Genomic DNA, 18,694 nt, shown 5'->3' on the forward strand with positions numbered 1-18,694 from the left:
TATGATATGTTCCCGCTATATGCATAATTAGAACCCTGTACGTTTAGCATATCCAACTATCCACCAAACTATCAGGACCACATCAATCCACCGGCCCGTTTCTCGGATGCCAACGACAAGGCGAAGACACAAACGTCGCCGCGAATGCGTGCCAATCAGAAGCTGCAGCGTGAAGCTTTCCAAATCAATGTCTAAGGACACATAAACTACATTTTTAAATTAAATAAATATTGGAAAAAAACAAAAGCAAAATGTTGATTAAAAATTGAAAACTCTTCAAAAGGTCATGATGGCCCCACATAGAAGACAGACATATTTGTTGTAAGTCCCTATGGAAGAAACTAGAGCAAAGTTTCTACTAAGAAGCACAAAACTGTTGTAAAATCTTCAAAATGAAAACAAAAATCGATACGATAAAGGCAAACATAATTGTTATGAAAAATCTAAACAGAGAGATAAAGCTAAATATGGCAAATCCTATATAGGGCGAAAATCTGTTGTAAAACCCAAAGTATTATACAAGAAATCCTTATAGACTTGGCTAACACACACACTCCACTTCAAAAACTAACAAGCATTTCTTTAACAATTTATAAATTGTTAAAAATTCAAGTATTAGAGTAAAAACTGCAAACTAAGTGAAAGAAAAGAAAAACAAAAGCAAAAATTTATGAAAAATAAAATACACAAGTGTAACTATTTACAACAAACATGAACAAGAAATCAAGAATAATAAGAACTTTTCGAGCATTTTTGATTTTCAACGAACAAATTTAATTTCAACTACGGGAAAGCAAGAAAATAAAAGAGAAAAGAAATATAAACCATAAGACTTATTTACATACTGATTATGCTTAGTTTAACTTCAAAAGCAGCAAAAAATAATTATAAAAAAATATTTATATTATAAATGGGATAAATGTTAAAAAAAAAATAATAATAATTAATTAAAAATTAAAAAATATATATATTATTGCAATAAATGTTAAAAATAACACACAAGATTACAAATTAAGCATTTAATGTGTATTTAAAAATAAAATTGCGGCAGGCCGTATTTAAAATGTTTTGCATAGCTGAAGGAACTACCGAATGTAGAGTAGTTGAGAGCAGAGCATTAAAGGAAACGGATTATGAAAGACAACTACATATAATGCATGCATGAAATACACATACATATGCACACACACACACATATATAGATATCTAGTGAAAGGTTTGTGTTAAACTGTTTATGTTTTTCTTTCCGAACCCAATGAAAAACTGAGGGAAAATGTTAGCTAGTTATTTAAATTAATTTAAAGTATATCAAACATGCATCTAATAGTTTATGAAACTGTTGTACATAGCTAAGCATTATAATACCATATATGTATATGAATTTAGAGGAATATCTAGTAGCCAAAGTCGTAAGCCAGCATGCATTTTCATCAACGGAACACTGAGAGCTCAAGATACTACAAGACACAGAAATATCTATATATATATATATATAGCGCCGATTCCAATTCCCGTTTGCCAAAGCTCTAGACCATATAGCTTTCACACACCTGTACACCTCCCGTACACCTGTACTATAAATAGACGACTCTGATTACATTTTGCCATAGCCAAGCAGCAAGCAAAATCCAACCAATTTACATGACAATATGATCACAGCAACCAGGCATACATTATAATATACTAGTATAACATATAAATCACACAAACACACACACACACACACACACAACGTTGTAGTTCACAAGAAAAACAAGCATATAAAATATAAAGCGAAACTCACATCTCTAGTCATATTAACTATTAACCTAACTAAACAATCTCTAAATGGAATTACAAGTTTTTGGCAATGCAAAACTTTATCAGACTGCACCGATTTAGGCATTTCAAAGTTTTGGAAAACAAATACATATATATATATAGAAGAAAAAAAAGAAAACTCTATGCATATATCTTGGTTGTAAAAATTGAATAATGTAATGAGAGAAAATTGTAAAATTCACTTGGCAAAAATATCAATAACAAAAGAGATGCAGAGAAACGAAAAACAAAAGAAATGAATGAAGCACAGTTAATGTACATTGGTTAATGTGCTAATTCCATGGATTGTGGTCTACGAAATGCAAAATACATGACATGACATAATGATAAAGATAAAGATAAACAGCAAACTGAAGTTTTACTCAAGGGCTTAAGGGAAAACAAATTGAGGGGCAGCAGAGCGAATTCCAAATGTGTCAATGAGAGAGAGAGGGAGAGAGAGAGAGAGAGATAGAGAGAGAGAGAGAGAGAGAGAGAGAGAGAGAGAGAGAGAGAAAGAGAGAGAGAGAGAGAGAGTTATAACAGAGAGAGAGTTATAACAGAGAGAGAGTTATAACAGAGAGAGAGTTATAACAGAGAGAGAGCTATAACAGAGAGAGAATTATAACAGAGAGAGAGTTATAACAGAAAGAGAGTTATAACAGAGAGAGAGTTATAACAGAGAGAGAGAGTTATAACAGAGAGATAATAAGAGATCAATTGGCTTGGTTGTTCTCCAATTGGTGTAAACTAGTTCAATGTAGATGTGGAATCCCAATAATTTCTGACTCAAATGGCATTCACAGCTTTGAACTCTAATGGAATCAGCTCTCAAGAAAATAATTGGTTATACAATTATCAATGAATTCCGATCTGCAAATATGCATAAGGCAAATTCGCTTATCAATTCCTCACTCACTTGGCCTTATCTACACTTAAGTCATTTTAGAGCTTCTAATATAACAGTTTAGAATTCAACTCGACCCATTCGCAACCGAATACTACCAATTGATAGTAAAAACTACTAACCTTATCTATATTACATTTATGCCTAACTATATTACCTTAAGTTGGCCAAGCTCTGAGTAATATATAGCTGCGCTCGCTTTAATCTCCTCCATCAGAATGCCCAGTCAAGAGCTTACAGTTATCTATACAGTTAGTCATAGACAGTTTTCAGTCATGCTCGTCTATCAATAGCAAATACAAAGACTGAATTTTAACTTTGCCGCAGTGCGAACGCTTGCAGAGTTGACAATAGATCGCATTTATTTACATTCGACATAGTTGGTTTCGTTTGATTTGATTGAAGAAAACTCACACGCAAAGGCATACAGATTCAGGCGTATAGAAATAATGTAATAAAATTCTTTAGCTACGTTACACAGACACATATTCAAAATTCTTTGCAATTGTTGCACTTAAAGCATTTTCATAGTTCATATAGAAATTCCAAGCAGCCGAGCCAGAGGCCGCAGCCAGTAGACAATGATTGTGTGTTGCTTCCCGCTCAGTTATAAAATTATTAAAATTTAGTTGTTGCTTACCGAATAACTTAAGAACTAAACAGCGATTGGCTTTACAAAATGAACAGGCTAACATCTGACTTAAAGCACATTTACAAGTTTTGGGTTAGCAAGGAGCGTGCCTTTCACGGGGGGCGGGGCACTTACAGTGGCTATGATTAACGGTTAGAGGTGTGTGTATAAAAAACGTTTTAAGAGTGTAGCCACGGCTGCTTAAACGCTAAACTCTAGACTAAATTAGAAACATTATACGTTAAACATTATTCCAGTTTTCAGTTTTGGATTATCTATTCTTTTGTTTTCTTTCGTTTTGATTGCTTTGTTGCTTATGGCAAATATCAGAACATAATAGGCTTATCCTTGCACTGGTCTATCACATAGCCGGTAAAGCGTTTCAGAAACTTGGGATATTCACGCTTGTAAACAGCCCGTAAGGCGCTCGCTGGAGCCCAGCCACCGGGATTAACTGCGGGGAGTGAAACGAAGCACGCATTTTAATATAATTGAATATAGAGATATATACATATATACGAGGCTTACGCACCCACAGAACAGTAGGTTACTTTGCAGGTCAAGTCATCCCGACTCAGCGGCTGGCCCTTCACATAATTATCGGGCAGAAGTGTTTGGCAGGCGAGTATGACCGTCAGAAAGATGCGAACACATTTGCCGTTCTTCGACTAACAGAGAAATATGGAAAATATTAAATATATTTTGCATTGGCAGAGACAGAGAGCGAGGGCGACCCACCTCCTGCTTGGCATAATCCGTCGAGTTGTTGCACACCACCCACATGTCGCAGGTGCCCGGCTCGAGGCCATCGGTGATTTTGCGCATATGCGACCAGAACTGGGCGTCGCGCTGGCTGGCTGGCCAAATGCGCTTGTGTGTCTGCAAGAAGAGCAGCGTGTCCGCCGAGATCTTCTCCAGTATGGTGCAGTCCTCCAGCGTGGCTGCAAGTGCACATACATGAAAGTCTGTCCACATATATACATATAGTCAGTGATGGATTACTCACTCTCCCAATCGTTGCGAAACTCGGGCATGAAGAAGTAATGGCACATCTCGCGCGCTGTCACGCCCTTGACTGTGTGATAGGCCTTGAGCGGATCCATGACCATGCCATTGACCTCCTCCTCGCGCTTGTACATTTTGATTTCGCCCTCGTCGGCAAAGATTTGCCAGCCATTGCCGTCCTGGCCGACGCCCTCGCGCGCATAGTGCAGCTGCTCCTTGCACACGCGATCAATCTGCATGGGAGGGCAATTACTGAATCGTATTCAATTCGTTTCCAATTTCCGGCTTACCTCCGGCCAGAGTGGATGCGATTTGGCCTCGGCCCCGGTGCCGAACTCCTCGCGCGCCTGCTCGCCCTCGGCCACGGCCTCGTGCGGCACATTGACCAGCGTCTGTGAGATTTGCGACTGGAGTCTCAGCTTGAAGCGCATCTGCATGTCCTCCTCGATTTTCTCCAGGCCCGTCTCGACGGCATCAAAGAACTCATCCTCGGGCAACGTGGAATGTGGACCCTCCTGCCAAGCAAATAGTCAAGCATCACACATGGATTACCAAGTCAAGTTCAACAAAGGGGTTCGGCTCTAATTAATTGAATGCAAGAAATGCGAATCGTGACGCGCATAAATTAAATCCGAGTCTCCCAGAAATCCCCAACGGGCGACACTGCCGCCGGCATGCGAAATGGCTTGAGCATAATAGATGCCCATAGCACATGCACATGGCAGTCAGGCAGGCAGGCAGTCGGGCAACCGGGCAGTCGGGCGGGCCCCATGTGCCATGAATACTAAGGGAGCGACAACAGAGCTCAGTCTATGATGGCTGGCGCGTGCATGCCTATTCGCAGACTGGAAATATTTTATCCAAATTTAATTCTATTCAATTATTGGGCGCATAAGCAGCTGTAACAATTAAACGCAAAAGCCAGCGAATTCTAGCTAGAGATGAGCGCGTGCCTGAATAGCAGAGATGAACTAGAGATGGGCGCGTGTAAGACAGAGACCAAGAAACGAAGAGGAGCACGAGTGTTTGAATGAGCTAGAGCTAGGCTGACGAAATGCAATCTAAGGTATGAGCACGATCATGCAATACCGGAAAAATATAGAGCTTAGAACTTGGAGTATGTCCAATTCATTGAGAATGAAATGAATGAACTAGAGATGGCCTCGTGAGAGAGCTCTTAACTTACAAAGACACGATAAACAGCATAAACAAACAGCCTAGTTAAGAGTGGCCATAGGTAACGGAAACAAGGGGATTCTTCAATTCTAATAGAGCAGAAGATAAAGACGAAGCACACTGAGATAGTAGCCACAATACGGTTAAATTTAGAAACATAATTAGAGAATAGCACGTAATGTAATAAAAAAAGCACAAAGGAGAACTAGATTTCGACTAGTTGGTAGTAGAGCTGGAATAGTTCGTGTCACGAGTAGCAAGCTTCCCCAATGTAGGCCAAAGTTTTGCTTTGGATGATGAAGTCACGAATCGGCGTCCAGTTGTCTGAGCAGCGGGCAGCTGGGAATTTGGGAATCGGGCGCTCACCAGGCTCCACGTGGCGTCCGTTTAACGTGTATAAGTAGATGACAACAAATTATATGCACACACGTGCAGTATAGCCAGGCGAAGGTGGAATGGGGTGTATGTGTATATGTGTGTGTGTGTGTGTTTACGAGGTCATCAACAAGCCACGAGCACTCCAAACCGAATCCTTCCGACTGGCGCGAGGGCGCGAAACAAACTGTTGCTGAGCACAAACAGAAAACATCCTGCTGCCAGCTGCCAGCTGCCAGAGCGAGTCAGCGAGAGAGCGAGCGAGCGAGAGAGAGAGAACGAGAGCTTAAAGCTTCATATATAAAGGATTACAAGCGCTTAAATAATAAATCAATGTGTGGAGCGTTTGGCTTGATTTAATAAAACACTAGCTCTACCTATCTCTCTCACACACTCGCTCGCTCTCACTCACTCCCACTCCCACTCCAAGTAGCTTTACCTACCACAATCTTTTGGCCATGCTGTAGCTTATAGCCGCAACGCCATTGCAAGCGCATCGACGGCATTTTGCAGTCCCGCTTCCCTTGGCCAAGTTTCTTACGAACTGCTTTCTTATGGCCAACAGTTTCACAATTGTCCAAAAAGAAAAAAAACACTTAACGCGACAAAAAGAGCTCGTCAATTTGTTTATGATTTCTACGTGTGCGCAAGCCGATCGCTGACCGTCGACTGACCAATTCGCGCTGTCAATTGCCAGCCATAAGCCGAGCCAAGCCCAGCCATACATTAAAGCCAGGCTAACAAGTGGAGCTCAGCCGCTGAGGCTCAAAGCGAACTTGCTATGCGCTAACTAAACAAAAGCGGGTAAATGGGCCAGGTTTATATATAACTTTAAATAGACTTAACTTTCGATTTAAACTTAAGATATATATTAAATAAAATATATATTACTTAAAATAGTTAAAATAAATAAATGAAAAATGCATTTTAAAATAAATAAATACTTAAACGAAGGCTAATAAAAAATTATTCAAATAAAAATTACAAAAATATATGTATAAAATTATTTATTAAAAAAATTAAAAATATATATTTAATTTATTTTTTTTTTACTTCATTTTCATTTTTATGATTTTTACAAAATGTTAGTTTCATCTTCTGAAATAACTTGACAAGTTTCTAGACCTAGCAAAGCAGCCCAGCTGAGGGTTAGAGCATCTTCTTTATAGACTCTTGCAACAGCCAGACATGACCTACTGCAATATTGGCCCAAGTGCTACGCAACCTCAAAACTGTCTTAGAGTCAACTTCAAATGTCGCCATGTGTTCAATATTTTGCGCTTGAGCTGTCAGCGAAGTGAAGTGAATGAACTGGGGGGGATTAGTTATACACATAGGCATAGAGCTCTGCACATATCTAATAGGTCCGCGTCGCTCGGCAAGAAGCCAAACAAATTAAGCATTAAAGTTGACATATAGGAAATGGCGTAGCCAAATAGCGCAGAGCCCACCTCGATCCAATGCGACTGATAAGAGTTAAAAATAGTTAAACGCTAAGCCCTAATTAAAGACCTGCGGCTGCAAGCACAGCCGAACAAGCGACAGGTCAATTAAAATGGATAACTATCGAAAAACATGACACGGAATCAAAGCGCAAATAGACTCAGCCACAATTATATATGTACATATATTTATATAGGGGCAATATTATACGGCATAGATTATATATATGGCTATAGCTGGAGCTCATGCATTACAAAACAGTCAAATTGTTTAAATAATTACACGGCGTGTGCGTATGCTCAAATTGTAATGTAATCAAACAAACAGCGAGCAGCGAGCGCACAAGAGATTTATTTTTGGACGGCCAAAGCAAGTGGCATATGGGCGGAGCTCACTGGGATTGTGGTGGCTCTTGAGTGTGTGTGGGCAGAGAGTGTTTACACACGCACGCACATTTATAATGTATATATATCATATTTACACTTCGCATTTGGTTTGATTTCGGTGAAAAACTAAACGTGTGAAACTTACCTCAAAATCTGGGCCGGGATATGATAAACGTTTTAGCTTCTCAATTTCCTCCTTTAGCTTTCTGCAAATATCAATGTCAAATAACTTTACTTAGGCCTTCTCTATTTTCATATGATTTCAAGTTTGGGGCTAACCTATTTTGGTCGTCGGCGCGACGTCGCTTATCTATTTCGCGCTCCAGCTTGCGTTTCCATGATTCATCACTCTCGGCTATGATTTCCAGGCAATGCTGCAAAGTGCTCAGCACTCCAGATGTTGTGGCACGAAACGTGATGGACTCGCCCTGTGAACAGGAAGCATACATTAAAATACAGAAATTCACGAAATTCATAAGGCGCACACCTTGAAATCAATGGGCTTCAGGCCATCGCCCAGGTCGAGCGGCTGTGCATTGGCCTTGTTCAGCTCGGAGCAGGCGTCAAAGTAGCGCTGCAGCGTCTCGATCTGCACAAAGAGTATGTCCTTGAAGGTCTCCAGCTCGCCAACCTTCTCGCGCAAGTTGCGCTGGGTCTTCTTCAGGCTGCCGCCGCTGGCCAGCGATATGGTGTTCGACTGCAGGGACATGCTGCTGCCATGGCGGCGCAGCGACGTGGTGTCCGTGCTGCCGGTGCCCTCCTTGTACAGCTGCAGCACCTCCACCCAGTGCATTCGATCCTCACTGGTCTCGGCGCGCAGGCACCAGTTGTTCAGATTATTGACGACCACATCGAAGCGCAGCTCGTCCGATTCGTGCGCCTGCAAGCAAAACGATGAATCATTGTTTACAATATAAATAGACTAAGTATAGGCGGGCAATCAACGCCCTCCGAAAAAAAAAAGAAAAACAATTGCCATAAAATGACAAAGTGCAGAGAGGGAGGGCGAGGGTTGGCCAGCGCAGGGCAGGGCTGGGCTGGGCCCACTTACATTTGATGACTTCAGTGTGGTTTTATATTTTGTCACTTATTCACCACCATTCGTGGCGACATTCAGCATTAATTGATTGCGCTGCATTGATTGCGGCGTCGGGGGTTCTTGGATATGCGCACACTCGCTCGCACCCATTACTTTTTGATTAGTTCAATTAAGAGCACTTGCTGGCTAAATATATACACGCATGCATGCATGTATGTCATACGGCGTCTACATACGTACCTTAATGGTCGCCTTGGACAAGCTAATGGCGCCGCGACAGCCAAAATCGGACTCTGATTCGGATTTGTAGTAGGAGAGCGTGCCATCCTTGAGCACAATATAACGTGGCTGCCAGCCGTATATATAATTGGTCCACTTGCTCAAGTAGCCCCGCAGCTCAATGCTGTTGTCCAGATACTCCTCCTCGGAGGAGGAGTCGCTCTGTGAACCCGTTGCAGGTGCAATTGGAGCCGCAGCTGCAAGTGCATCCGCTGTGGGCTGCGGCGCCGTCCGATTGTCCAGCTCGTCCATGCCTGCGATGTGGTTTGTGTGTTACCTGTAATAGAAACTTGCTGAATAAGCGGGGGCCGAGATAGATTAGCGTATATGTATATATTATATAGCGCCACGTCCGCGTGATATACACAAGAACAACAACAACAATATCAACAGCAGCAACAGCAACAGCAACAACAGCAACAGCAACAACAACAATAGCAGCAGTAGCATTAACACCGGCCGCTTTCGCTCGGCAATCATCTGTCGCTGCGAGGTCGTGATAATGCCTCAATACAATCATTATCAAACAATGGCCTGACGACTCTGACTCAGTCGAAACTTTGTTGTTGATATGTATTATTCTAATTGGCGTTTGGCCGGGTTTGGCATTGGCGGGTTGGCGCTGCTGACGTTGCCTTTCGAGAGGGTGGAAAGCGTCCAGTGAACTTACCTGCAACAAGCGTTCTACTGTTTGCTATCGCTTTGCTCACACATTTGTGCGACACGCAGTTCCGCTGGTGTTTTTATGTTTGTGCAAACTTTGTAAATAACTGAATCAAAAAAAAGCACCTCGAAGTCCGCAAGCGTGATAAACCAAGCAATCAGCTGTGCGCCGGTTATCGATATGCTGCCAGCGATACTATCGCAAGCTCATCGCGACAGCGAAGCAGTGCTGCAAAGCACTTGAATGAATAGGGCGCCAAAATGAAATCGATGTAAACTGGGGCTGTGCATAAAAAGTTTGAGCACTTTTTGACATTACGTGCAGTATCGATACGTTATGATTTGCTCGTCACGTTGATTGACGAATGCGTGTCATATTTAACAAAGCGCTAGCTGCAACAAGTGTTTGTTCCGCTGCTGGAATTCAGTGTAAAGTACATTCTTTGAGCTACAAACATCTATAGATAGAATGAGCGAGCATATGTTTCCAAAGAGCGATGCTCTTATCAGTGAGGGAGGTTCGCCTACGCTGCTGCCCGAGGGTTATTTCCCTTTTCAAGAGGGCATCAAATGGGTATCGGATCTCATGGAAATCGAGGAGGGCGACGCGGACTGGCAGCTGGATGCTGAGTTCATTTGCAAGCGGATCCGCGAAGTTATGTGCAAAAAGGATGCCATCTATCAATACGTGCTGGAGCATCTTCTATCCACGGCCACCTTCTACAGGGGCTCCAAAATCGATGTGCCATTGGACTTTGAGCAGTACTTGCGCTTCTTTATGCCATTCCCCGTGACTCCCATCTTCAATGACGCACATCCGGGCTACATAAACCTCTATGCGCCCACCTCGCATCCAATGATTATCAAAGGCTATGTGAATCCGGAGAATGTGCAGCTGCTGCTGCGTGGCAACCTGCGCGATGCCATCACCCAGATCAAGTCCGTCTACTGCGACAGCGGAGTCCACTACAAGCTCAGCTACCGCACCCACGAGATCGGGGATCAGGGCTTCGTGCACGAGATTTTGGCCTGCGAGAAGCGTGAGTCCGGCATGCCGAGCATCATATCTTTCGTCTTCCTGCCGGCCTTGCAATTCAAGTTCGCCGACTTCCCGCTGCCGCCGTTTGTGCCCCTGGGTCCCGCCTGGGCGCATTGCAACAACATCTACTACTGGCTGGCTCTGCTGCAGGTCTATCCGCAGTACGATAATCGCAGCTTCTGTCCCTATGTGCCGCGCATGCAGTTCATACAGGACGAGCGCATGCTCAAGTATCGCAATGTGCTGCGGCTGCTGGTAAAGATCGGCATCGGCAACAATATACCCGATATATCGGATATATTCGTGCTGAAGGGCTTGCACTTCTTTCGGCTGCGCTACAGCATGAGCTGCGACTGCAATCTATCTCTGGCCACGCTGTTTATGGAGGTGAGTACACCCTGTAAATGCTGGAAAATGTGCGTATACAAGCTAGGCTCTACTTCTTTCAGCTGCTCAACATTCACACACAGATCATCTACAACGATGCCATGCAGAAGGTGCTCGCCTTTGGGGGCTGCCAGCAGCACTGCCTGCAGGAGGCGCTCAAGCTGGATGCGATCGCGCGCAACGTCTCCATGTCCTACTACACGAACTGCGTGCACCTGGAGCAGCTGAAGCATATGTTTGGACTAATATAAAGAAAACGGCATTGAATTACAAATTCTTAGCTTACACACACGCACACACAAGCACACTGACTGCAGTGGACTCACGTTACGTATACGCAGTGTAAACAATTGATACGATCTTTGTTTATACACAAAGAAATATAGATAGATGTATACATATACATATGCGCAAAAACACATTTGTCAGCTGGAATTTTATATATACATATACATATACACATACATACATATATGTATATCCAGTGAATTTGTATCGCATGCGGCGTCGTTTTTTATGCGTAAATATGCCACAAATTTGTTTATTTACAGGGTATACGAATACATATATATATATATAACTAGCTAGAGAGTTAACAACAACGCCTACAGCTAACAATAAATAGTTAAATACACAAAATAATCAATACATAATACATACACATATGTATAAATATATATAAATAATCATAAATAAATTAGTGTACGTTAATTACAAGCAAATGACTTTCAATGTGCACTCATTATTCGGCAGGCGCCGCTTACAGCTAGGAGACGCAGAGGTGAGATGCAGCCGGCGACTCTTCTCACATGAAAACTGCATTGCCATCGAGCTCTTGATGCAGCTGCAATCGCTCCTGCTGCTCCTGCTGCTGCTGCTGCTCATCCTGCTCAGCGCTGTTGGGCAGCAGCACCGCCTGCTGTTCGTGATATTCGCCCACGGGCCGCTCCGTTGTGGTTGCCTTTGTCGTTGTTGTTGTTGTTGTCTGTCTTGTTGCTTGTGCGCTGTATTTGTTGGACAGCGCCTTGAAGATGCTCTTGGGGCAGGCCTTGTAGTAGGGGAAGCATTCGCCGGGCGCCTGCTTGCCCTCGCCCACTCGCTGCGCGCGCACATATTCGGGCAGCAGCTCAGCAAACGGCGATTTGGTTACCCTGGGCGAAAGAGAGTAATATACAACTATTAACTAATGTGGAATATACGAGGGAAGTCTGTTAAGCTCCACTATATATACCCGTATTTTATCTATATATATTCATATTTTCTAAATCCCCTTCTACATAGAGTCTAATGAGAGCTAAGAGTGAATTTGTATGCTAAACTCTTCATGGCGAGCCTAAAACTGTTCTAGGCAGTGACTCTCAAACTGGCAAGTCTTTGGATTTGTCTACTTGTTGCTTCTAAAACTGTGCTGAGCGAGCAAGTGGCTGTCAAACTGTGCTTTGCATAGCAAATATTTGATAAAGCTCAATTCTGAATTCTTGACTCTAGCCTTAGAGAGAGTTTTAAGCATGTTGAACTGTCGCTTCTCAACACTAAAACTGTAATGCACATGCAGTAACTTTCAAACTGTCTACAGCTAGAGCTGATAAAGCTATTCTAAGGCAATAAAGGCAAGACTAAGACTGTTGGCGAATATAGGAAAAAGTCTATGAAATAGAAATACAAAACAAAGCACAAACACGGCTCAAATTGCTTTTAGGCCTCAGGCCGTTTCGTGAATCGTGAATCAGTTATCGAATTTTCCTCTATTCACTTCGCCTCTGGCTGGAAAGTTGTGGGCCTAGTTGATGGCGGTTTGGGGTGCGTTACTTACGTTAGGAACAGCTTGGTCATCTCGCCAAAGACGCCGAACTTGTCGAGACTGCGTGAGTGCATCTCGCAGATGGTGCGCAGCATGCAGGCCTTGCCGTCCATGCCGAAGGTGGCCAGGAAGTCCTCGACGACGCCGTAGAGCAGCACCCGCTCGCCGCCATGGAAGATGTGCTGGAGGCCCGCCGGCAGCTGCGGGTACTGGAGCGTGTCCTCCACTCGGTAGGGCGAGCTGCTCTGCTGGGCGCTGAGGTCCCGCTTGCGGCGCTGCACGTGCAGGTAGCGGGAGACGTACTCGCCCACCAGCTGGCCAGCGCCGTGGCCAAAGGAGCGCGCGAAGAAGGGCAGATCGCCGAGGGGATTTTGATTGTCCGTCAGGCCGAGCTTGTCAAAGTCAACTGAAAGTGATTTTCGACAACTTTGCGCTTAAGGAGCTGCTCAGTGAACAACTTTTCGTGCAACAACTCACTTGTGACGGGAAAACTGATGCTCAGGTTGGAGAAGAAGCCTTCAGGCGGATGCCTGACCATAGGCATGGCGATCGTCGGCGTGAATGTCAACGAGGTGCCGGGCGGCAGAGCCAAGCGTCCGTCATCCGTAATCCAAACGAGACGCTTTTTGCGTATGTGCGCCTCACTCGCATCCGAATCCATTTGTGGCTGAGCCGCAGCATCCGCTAGCTGGGCGGCAGTGGCTGCTGCAGCCGCAGCTGTCCAGAGGCAGATTAGCAGCGCTAATAGCAGCTGCTCCGACTGCGAATGCCGATGTACACGCATGCTGCGCAATCATGGGAATAGATGTGGAGTGAGTAAACGAAAGACTTAGACAACGAACTGGCTGCGTAAGCTAAGCCAAGAGAATAGACGCAAGTCGCCGACAACAACTTGGCGCGCTCAGCAGCCATATGAATATGATCTAACTGTTATATAACCGCAGCAGAAATCGCATCAAACATTCTCCCCATTCACATCGAAATGGCGCAGCCACAAGCAACAATTGGCAACTGGTTTGCCTGATGATTGCCTGTCGAAGAGTCGAACTGGCCGAGAGACACATAAATCTAGTTTTTCTCTGTGTTTTCGGGAAAGCTGAAAGCGCCGAGCCCGAGCTCAAACTCGAGCTCAAACTCTGGCCAACATTTAAGCACCGTTAACAACTGATTCTGATTACCAGCCAAACAATTGAGTCTTTAGCACATGTGAATTCTATTCCAGGCTGCATCTCAGTGAAAGCTGAAACTCTACGCTCAAAATGAGCGAATGCCTGGGATACCAGTCTCAGCTTTAAATTAGCTTTGCTGCAAGTGGATGCTACGCTTTTAATCACTAACTACAAACACGTAAGAGAGATGTGATTTAGTAAGTGAAGCTGGATTATGCTCATAATCGATTACAGATTGAGAGAGAGAGAGAGAGAACTAGAGTCTCTGCCTCTACTAAGTACTGCGATCAACAGAATGATGGAGAGGAGTATGGATAGAAAACAAGGGAGAGAAGGACCGAGAGAAGAAACAGGAAACAGGGGAATGAGAAAAGTCATGAGCGGACAAGAGAAGAGTCTGAAAGATAAGGAAAACAGTCTGTCCTACATCAACTCAATTCGTCTCCTTAAATTCCTTACTTTTAACTAGAATCAAGAGTAATCTTTATTTGCTTTCAAGACAGCAACTGGCTAGAACAAAATTGTAATAGAAACGTATGCAAAAACTGATGGCATCAAGATCTCTACAGACTGTTCATCCACATGGTTATCACTCTGCTCGTATATCATTCTAAGGCATTGCCAAAACCTGCTGGTAAATTTCACTTGAAGAAATGGAACACTTTTTCTAGCTGCATCCCTCTGCCGCTCTGCCTAGCTACCGCCCTCCCCTCTGCTCACTCTCTCTCACTCTTTATCAGCAATTTCTCGACGCACTTTTACCCCTTTTCCTCGCTTCGCTCACTCTCTCTCGCTCTTTATCAGCAATTTCTCGACGCACTTTTACTCGTTTGCCTCGCTTCGCATGATGCTCGCATTTAGCCAGCTATCGAATGCTTAAATCTATGGATGATGCAATGCAGCAGCAGCCGGTTGCACGGGATCGAGCCAATCTGGCCAATATTTGATTCTAATGCACTTTCCCAGCGGCTCTCAAGTGTGCGAGGCCAACAGGTTCTATGCCACACACACACACACAACGTGATCCCATTTCAGGTTGCCGCTGCAAGGGTATTTCGTCTAAGTTTCACTCCCCCCTAAAAAAAAAAAAACAAAACAAAAAAAAAAAAAAAAAAACAGAAGAAGAAGAAGTAAAAAGTTGCTCACTAATTTTGCATGTAAATGAGCAAAAAGAAGCATAGCTGACGCGGCACAGTTAAGAGGGGGGCGTGTCGTTGGCCTGTTCAAACAAATTTCAGCTGCCGTGTGTAATTAGCAATGGGGAGTGCTGCAGGTAAGCCAGGCAGGTGCAACTGCCATTCGAGGCACTTGAGCCTGAAAGAGAAATTGGGTCAGAATCAGTGACAATTGTTGGGCAGCGTTTTGATAGCGCCACTCCAAGAATGCCAGCGAGATAACAACTGCCTTTGAATCTCTCTCCATCACGCTGCCTATGAATGACAGCAATGAGAAGTAAGAGTGTAGACAGAGTGTAAGAGTATATAGATAGAGATACCCTAGACTAAAGAACTGAAGAGAGAAGGAAAACAGAATCAGAGTGATGGAGAGATATAGAAAAGCCGAGTGAGATAGAGATGAGAGATAGAGATAGAGAAAGAAAGCAGGAGACAGAGATATATATAGATAGACATATATATAGAAAGAGATAGGCAGAGAATTATATTAAAAATTAGATATATAATGCAAAAATAATATAATATATATTAATTCATAGCTCTTTGAGTAAAAGAGATCAAATAAATATGCCTTATAGAAACAGATAGATGGAACGAAAGAGACGTATAGAGATTGACTGAGAATGATAGCGTAAAAGAGAGAAGGCACTTGAGAGATAAGGAGATCTATAATAAATATTCGTTATAGAGCTAAAAATCCATATTTTCTTATACAGTAAACAATCTGATTTGCAGCAATTTCGTAATATTTGGTAAAAAATTGTAAAAATTCATAGTAATTCACTTAAAGTGTTCTGCTTCTTCTTCTTAGTAGCTCAACTTCCAACCAATATACCCTGCCAAACACGTGTACAGGGTATTCAAAGGCATGTGCCCGCACTTTACTGCAGCTGCTGCCGTCTGCTGCTCGTTGACAATGACAGACGCATTGTGGCCAATGGCAGCGAATTCGTACAGGATAGTTTTGATTTCTATGGCAAATCAGAGCAACGCCTATAGCCACACAAGCAACACAGTCGACTAGCAACAGACACGCAACACATGCCAGTTTGTGGTATGCAGCGAGCGAAGAGTGAAAAGATTTGCAACTTAAGGCGAATTAGTGCAAGCGCAGCTTTAATTGGCATCAAGTTATAGATGTCTATGTGGTGCGTGTGTGTGTGTGTGTGTGTAGACGACATTTTGCTTCCTGTTTGCCAGAAATCAATAACATCAACAGCAACAACAACAACAACAACAACAAACGAGAAACCAGTCAATAAAAAGAATTCTCAGTAACAACAAAAAAGCAAAAAAAAAAACAAAAACAAAACAAAAGCGAAATGAAATGGAAATTTGGGTCAACAGCTCGAATGGAGGTAAGAAAAAAGTTTATTGAAATTAAATTTATTTTATGCATGCATTAATTGTTTAAAAAGCAAGTGCTATATATTTATGTATGCAAATGCATATTTATGCATAAGCGAGGGTTGCTCAACAAGTAGCGAGAATTGTGCATTGCGTTGGCTGAAGTATAAACTACTTTTGATATTCTTTGTGTGATATTATATGGGTACACAGCGATGCTTCGACTTTTGTTATAGCTCTACTATTATTGAGCTTCCATTTTCAAGTATGGCAAAGAATGCATCAAAAAATCTCAAAACATGGACTAAAAGCCCAGACCTAACCTACTGTAACTCCTTCTGCCCGCAACAGAAGAAGAACAGTATGAAAGCGCATGCTATATGACGCTTGAGTAGATAAAAAAGTCTTCGCAGGAGCAACTGTACCACATCATGAAGGATGCTATTTTCAGAGATTGAAATGGATTTTGGATAACATCTGAATAGTAACCAACAACTGAAGCGCACAAAATAGATAGACTCTTGAATACAAAGCACACATTACGCTGTAAGCAGACCTCGCACACACGCGCTTGTGACAGCGAGTTCGTGTCCTAAGTCTTTTGTTTTATGAGCGCCGCTATGTAACAGGCGCTGCATAATCAATTAGAAGTGAGCAACAACAAACAGTTTTTGGGAAAGGCAATGTTGGGCAAAGGAAAGTGCAAGTGATGTCCACTATATAAAATGTATATAAAATATATATATATATTTCTCTTTCGTCAGTTTGTTTGTTGCTGCGTGATGCGCATTTCAAAATCAAAAATCACAAAATTTCAATCAAACTACAAACTGTAGAAAGTCTTTGCATAAGTCTATAAATAAATATATATATAGAGACAAAATATATGTATTTATTTGCATTGACTACCTCTATTACACATTCTTACATAAGTCGCTGGCTTAACGGTTAACTCTAACAAAGTTTGGCTGCTCCTTGACCCAGTTAGAGCCGAGCCCAAAAAACTCACTTTTCTAGATTCGCTGAAATTCTTGTCAACTTTTTTCACTTTGTTTTCGCTTTTCTTATTTATGTCGCACGTTTTTCTTTTATCTGCTTTGGCTTCAGTTTTTGTGCATCCTTAGCTGTTAACCGTTACAAGAAGTTGCACGTTTCTGATTGCTGGCAGCAGAAGCAGCAGCAGAGCTAGCGAACGGGCAGTCAACCGCGCGCGCAAACGTTTCAAATTCAACTAAAGCGGCCAACGGCTGAGCCGAGCGATAAAAGCGCCACGAAAAAATGCACAAGCGGCAGCTCGAAGAGGGGGCGGCCGAGCAGGCGAGACATAGGCAGAAGCTACCCAAAACGATAAACCTGTATGCAAGACATGGACGTGGACGTGGACTTGGTCTTGGTCTTGGTCTTAGTGTTTGGTGCTGCTGTTGGCTTTTTGGCTTTTGGTCTTGGCCGATTGAGTGTGTGCGTTTGATTTCCTCTTTGCCAAAAAGCAGACAGTGCTATGAGCTATGAGCCATGAACTAGGAAGTGCCATGAGTCATAGTCCTCCATCAATTGAGGTCGCGCGCCACAGAGGCAGCAAATTAGTTTCACTAACGTTCATCACAATCGACATGAGTTCTGGGCCTGCTCATTCCAAACTTTCCATGCGTATTGAATGCGACTGTGCGTACAACCAAGAGATGCCAGTTGCGGTTTTCCAATCGACTGCTGTCCATAAGGCGTTTGGCCAGTTGTCCAGGCGCTTGTCTAGTTTTGAACAATTTAGAACTTGCTTTACAAGCAGTTAACCAAGCCGTGTGCGTGAGCCATAACAGGCTGCCGTTTCGTTTTGAAAGTGAGTCCAGAAGTCTACAAAACTGGGTCAAGGTTCTGCATATGGGAAAACGATTAAAATAGTTTTGGCGAAAATGTGAAATGAAAATATTTTAATATTTATATTATGGCCATTTTGCATAAATATTTACTACTTAATTAAGACAATTTTAGACGCGTAAATGGCGCCATCATTAAGTACGTGGTGAAAATTTATTGCGGCTCATGTAAATCGAATAAATCGTTATCAGCGAACCCTT

General features: G+C 42.9%; 4 protein-coding genes across 9 annotated transcripts in view; 2 read left to right on the top strand and 2 right to left on the bottom strand.

Moving 5' to 3' along the window:
• The window catches only part of Dscam4 (Down syndrome cell adhesion molecule 4), a 46,281-nt gene extending 44,365 nt beyond the window's left edge, over positions 1–1,916 (top strand). For 3 of the 4 annotated variants that reach the window (XM_030387301.2, XM_089259974.1, XM_030387302.2), the window contains one exon: positions 48–1,916. In XM_030387301.2, coding sequence (XP_030243161.1) covers positions 48–195 — 148 coding nt within the window. In that variant the 3' untranslated portion in view covers positions 196–1,916. Of the gene's footprint in view, positions 1–31 lie in introns of all 4 variants that reach the window. The other variant, XM_089259975.1, reaches the window with a different exon arrangement.
• Positions 1,917–3,619: 1,703 nt separating this feature from the next.
• Positions 3,620–9,895, bottom strand: cert (ceramide transfer protein). Of its 3 annotated transcripts, none has more exons than XM_030387306.2 (10): positions 9,712–9,895; positions 9,003–9,318; positions 8,211–8,603; positions 8,003–8,151; positions 7,869–7,929; positions 4,634–4,858; positions 4,345–4,576; positions 4,077–4,279; positions 3,871–4,006; positions 3,620–3,792 (listed from the first exon to the last, which is right to left on the bottom strand). In XM_030387306.2, the coding sequence occupies exons 2-10, from the start codon at positions 9,291–9,293 to the stop codon at positions 3,665–3,667; spliced, it is 1,818 nt and encodes a 605-aa protein (XP_030243166.1). In that variant the 5' UTR covers positions 9,294–9,318; positions 9,712–9,895; the 3' UTR covers positions 3,620–3,664. The 3 variants fall into 3 exon arrangements, with proteins under 3 accessions (XP_030243166.1, XP_089115440.1, XP_017957500.1); XM_089259314.1 differs by having other exon boundaries at positions 9,003–9,334; positions 9,712–9,877; XM_018102011.2 differs by lacking the exons at positions 7,869–7,929; positions 8,003–8,151; positions 8,211–8,603; positions 9,003–9,318; positions 9,712–9,895 and adding an exon at positions 6,338–6,568.
• Positions 9,896–10,019: 124 nt separating this feature from the next.
• LOC115563790 (cyclic GMP-AMP synthase-like receptor) lies at positions 10,020–11,827 on the top strand. Its single transcript, XM_030387307.2, has 2 exons — positions 10,020–11,130; positions 11,193–11,827. The coding sequence occupies exons 1-2, from the start codon at positions 10,174–10,176 to the stop codon at positions 11,379–11,381; spliced, it is 1,146 nt and encodes a 381-aa protein (XP_030243167.1). The 5' UTR covers positions 10,020–10,173; the 3' UTR covers positions 11,382–11,827.
• A 94-nt stretch (positions 11,828–11,921) lies between these two features.
• LOC108657920 (uncharacterized) lies at positions 11,922–18,551 on the bottom strand. Its single transcript, XM_030387315.2, has 4 exons — positions 17,632–18,551; positions 13,409–13,716; positions 12,944–13,337; positions 11,922–12,281 (listed from the first exon to the last, which is right to left on the bottom strand). The coding sequence occupies exons 2-4, from the start codon at positions 13,713–13,715 to the stop codon at positions 11,936–11,938; spliced, it is 1,047 nt and encodes a 348-aa protein (XP_030243175.2). The 5' UTR covers position 13,716; positions 17,632–18,551; the 3' UTR covers positions 11,922–11,935.
• Between the last annotated feature and the right edge of the window lie 143 nt (positions 18,552–18,694).

The sequence above is a fragment of the Drosophila navojoa genome, chromosome 4 (genome assembly GCF_054131105.1).
Source record: "Drosophila navojoa isolate 15081-1374.11 chromosome 4, UAZ_NAV_1.0, whole genome shotgun sequence".
NCBI classification, from domain to species: Eukaryota; Metazoa; Arthropoda; class Insecta; order Diptera; family Drosophilidae; genus Drosophila; species Drosophila navojoa.

What these genes read in the sequence shown, in the direction of transcription:
- LOC115563790 (XM_030387307.2), top strand. Translation starts at nt 10,174, where the DNA reads ATGAGCGAGCATATGTTTCCAAAGAGCGATGCTCTTATCAGTGAGGGA. An exon ending in TGGCCACGCTGTTTATGGAG is followed by an intron (nt 11,131 to 11,192) that starts GTGAGTACACCC and finishes TACTTCTTTCAG; the next exon opens with CTGCTCAACATTCACACACA.
- LOC108657920 (XM_030387315.2), bottom strand. Translation starts at nt 13,715, where the DNA reads ATGCGTGTACATCGGCATTCGCAGTCGGAGCAGCTGCTATTAGCGCTG. An exon ending in CATCAGTTTTCCCGTCACAA is followed by an intron (nt 13,338 to 13,408) that starts GTGAGTTGTTGC and finishes AATCACTTTCAG; the next exon opens with TTGACTTTGACAAGCTCGGC. An exon ending in ATGACCAAGCTGTTCCTAAC is followed by an intron (nt 12,282 to 12,943) that starts GTAAGTAACGCA and finishes TCTTTCGCCCAG; the next exon opens with GGTAACCAAATCGCCGTTTG.
- cert (XM_030387306.2), bottom strand. Translation starts at nt 9,293, where the DNA reads ATGGACGAGCTGGACAATCGGACGGCGCCGCAGCCCACAGCGGATGCA. An exon ending in CGGATTATGCCAAGCAGGAG is followed by an intron (nt 4,007 to 4,076) that starts GTGGGTCGCCCT and finishes TTTCTCTGTTAG; the next exon opens with TCGAAGAACGGCAAATGTGT. An exon ending in AGTAACCTACTGTTCTGTGG is followed by an intron (nt 3,793 to 3,870) that starts GTGCGTAAGCCT and finishes CACTCCCCGCAG; the next exon opens with TTAATCCCGGTGGCTGGGCT.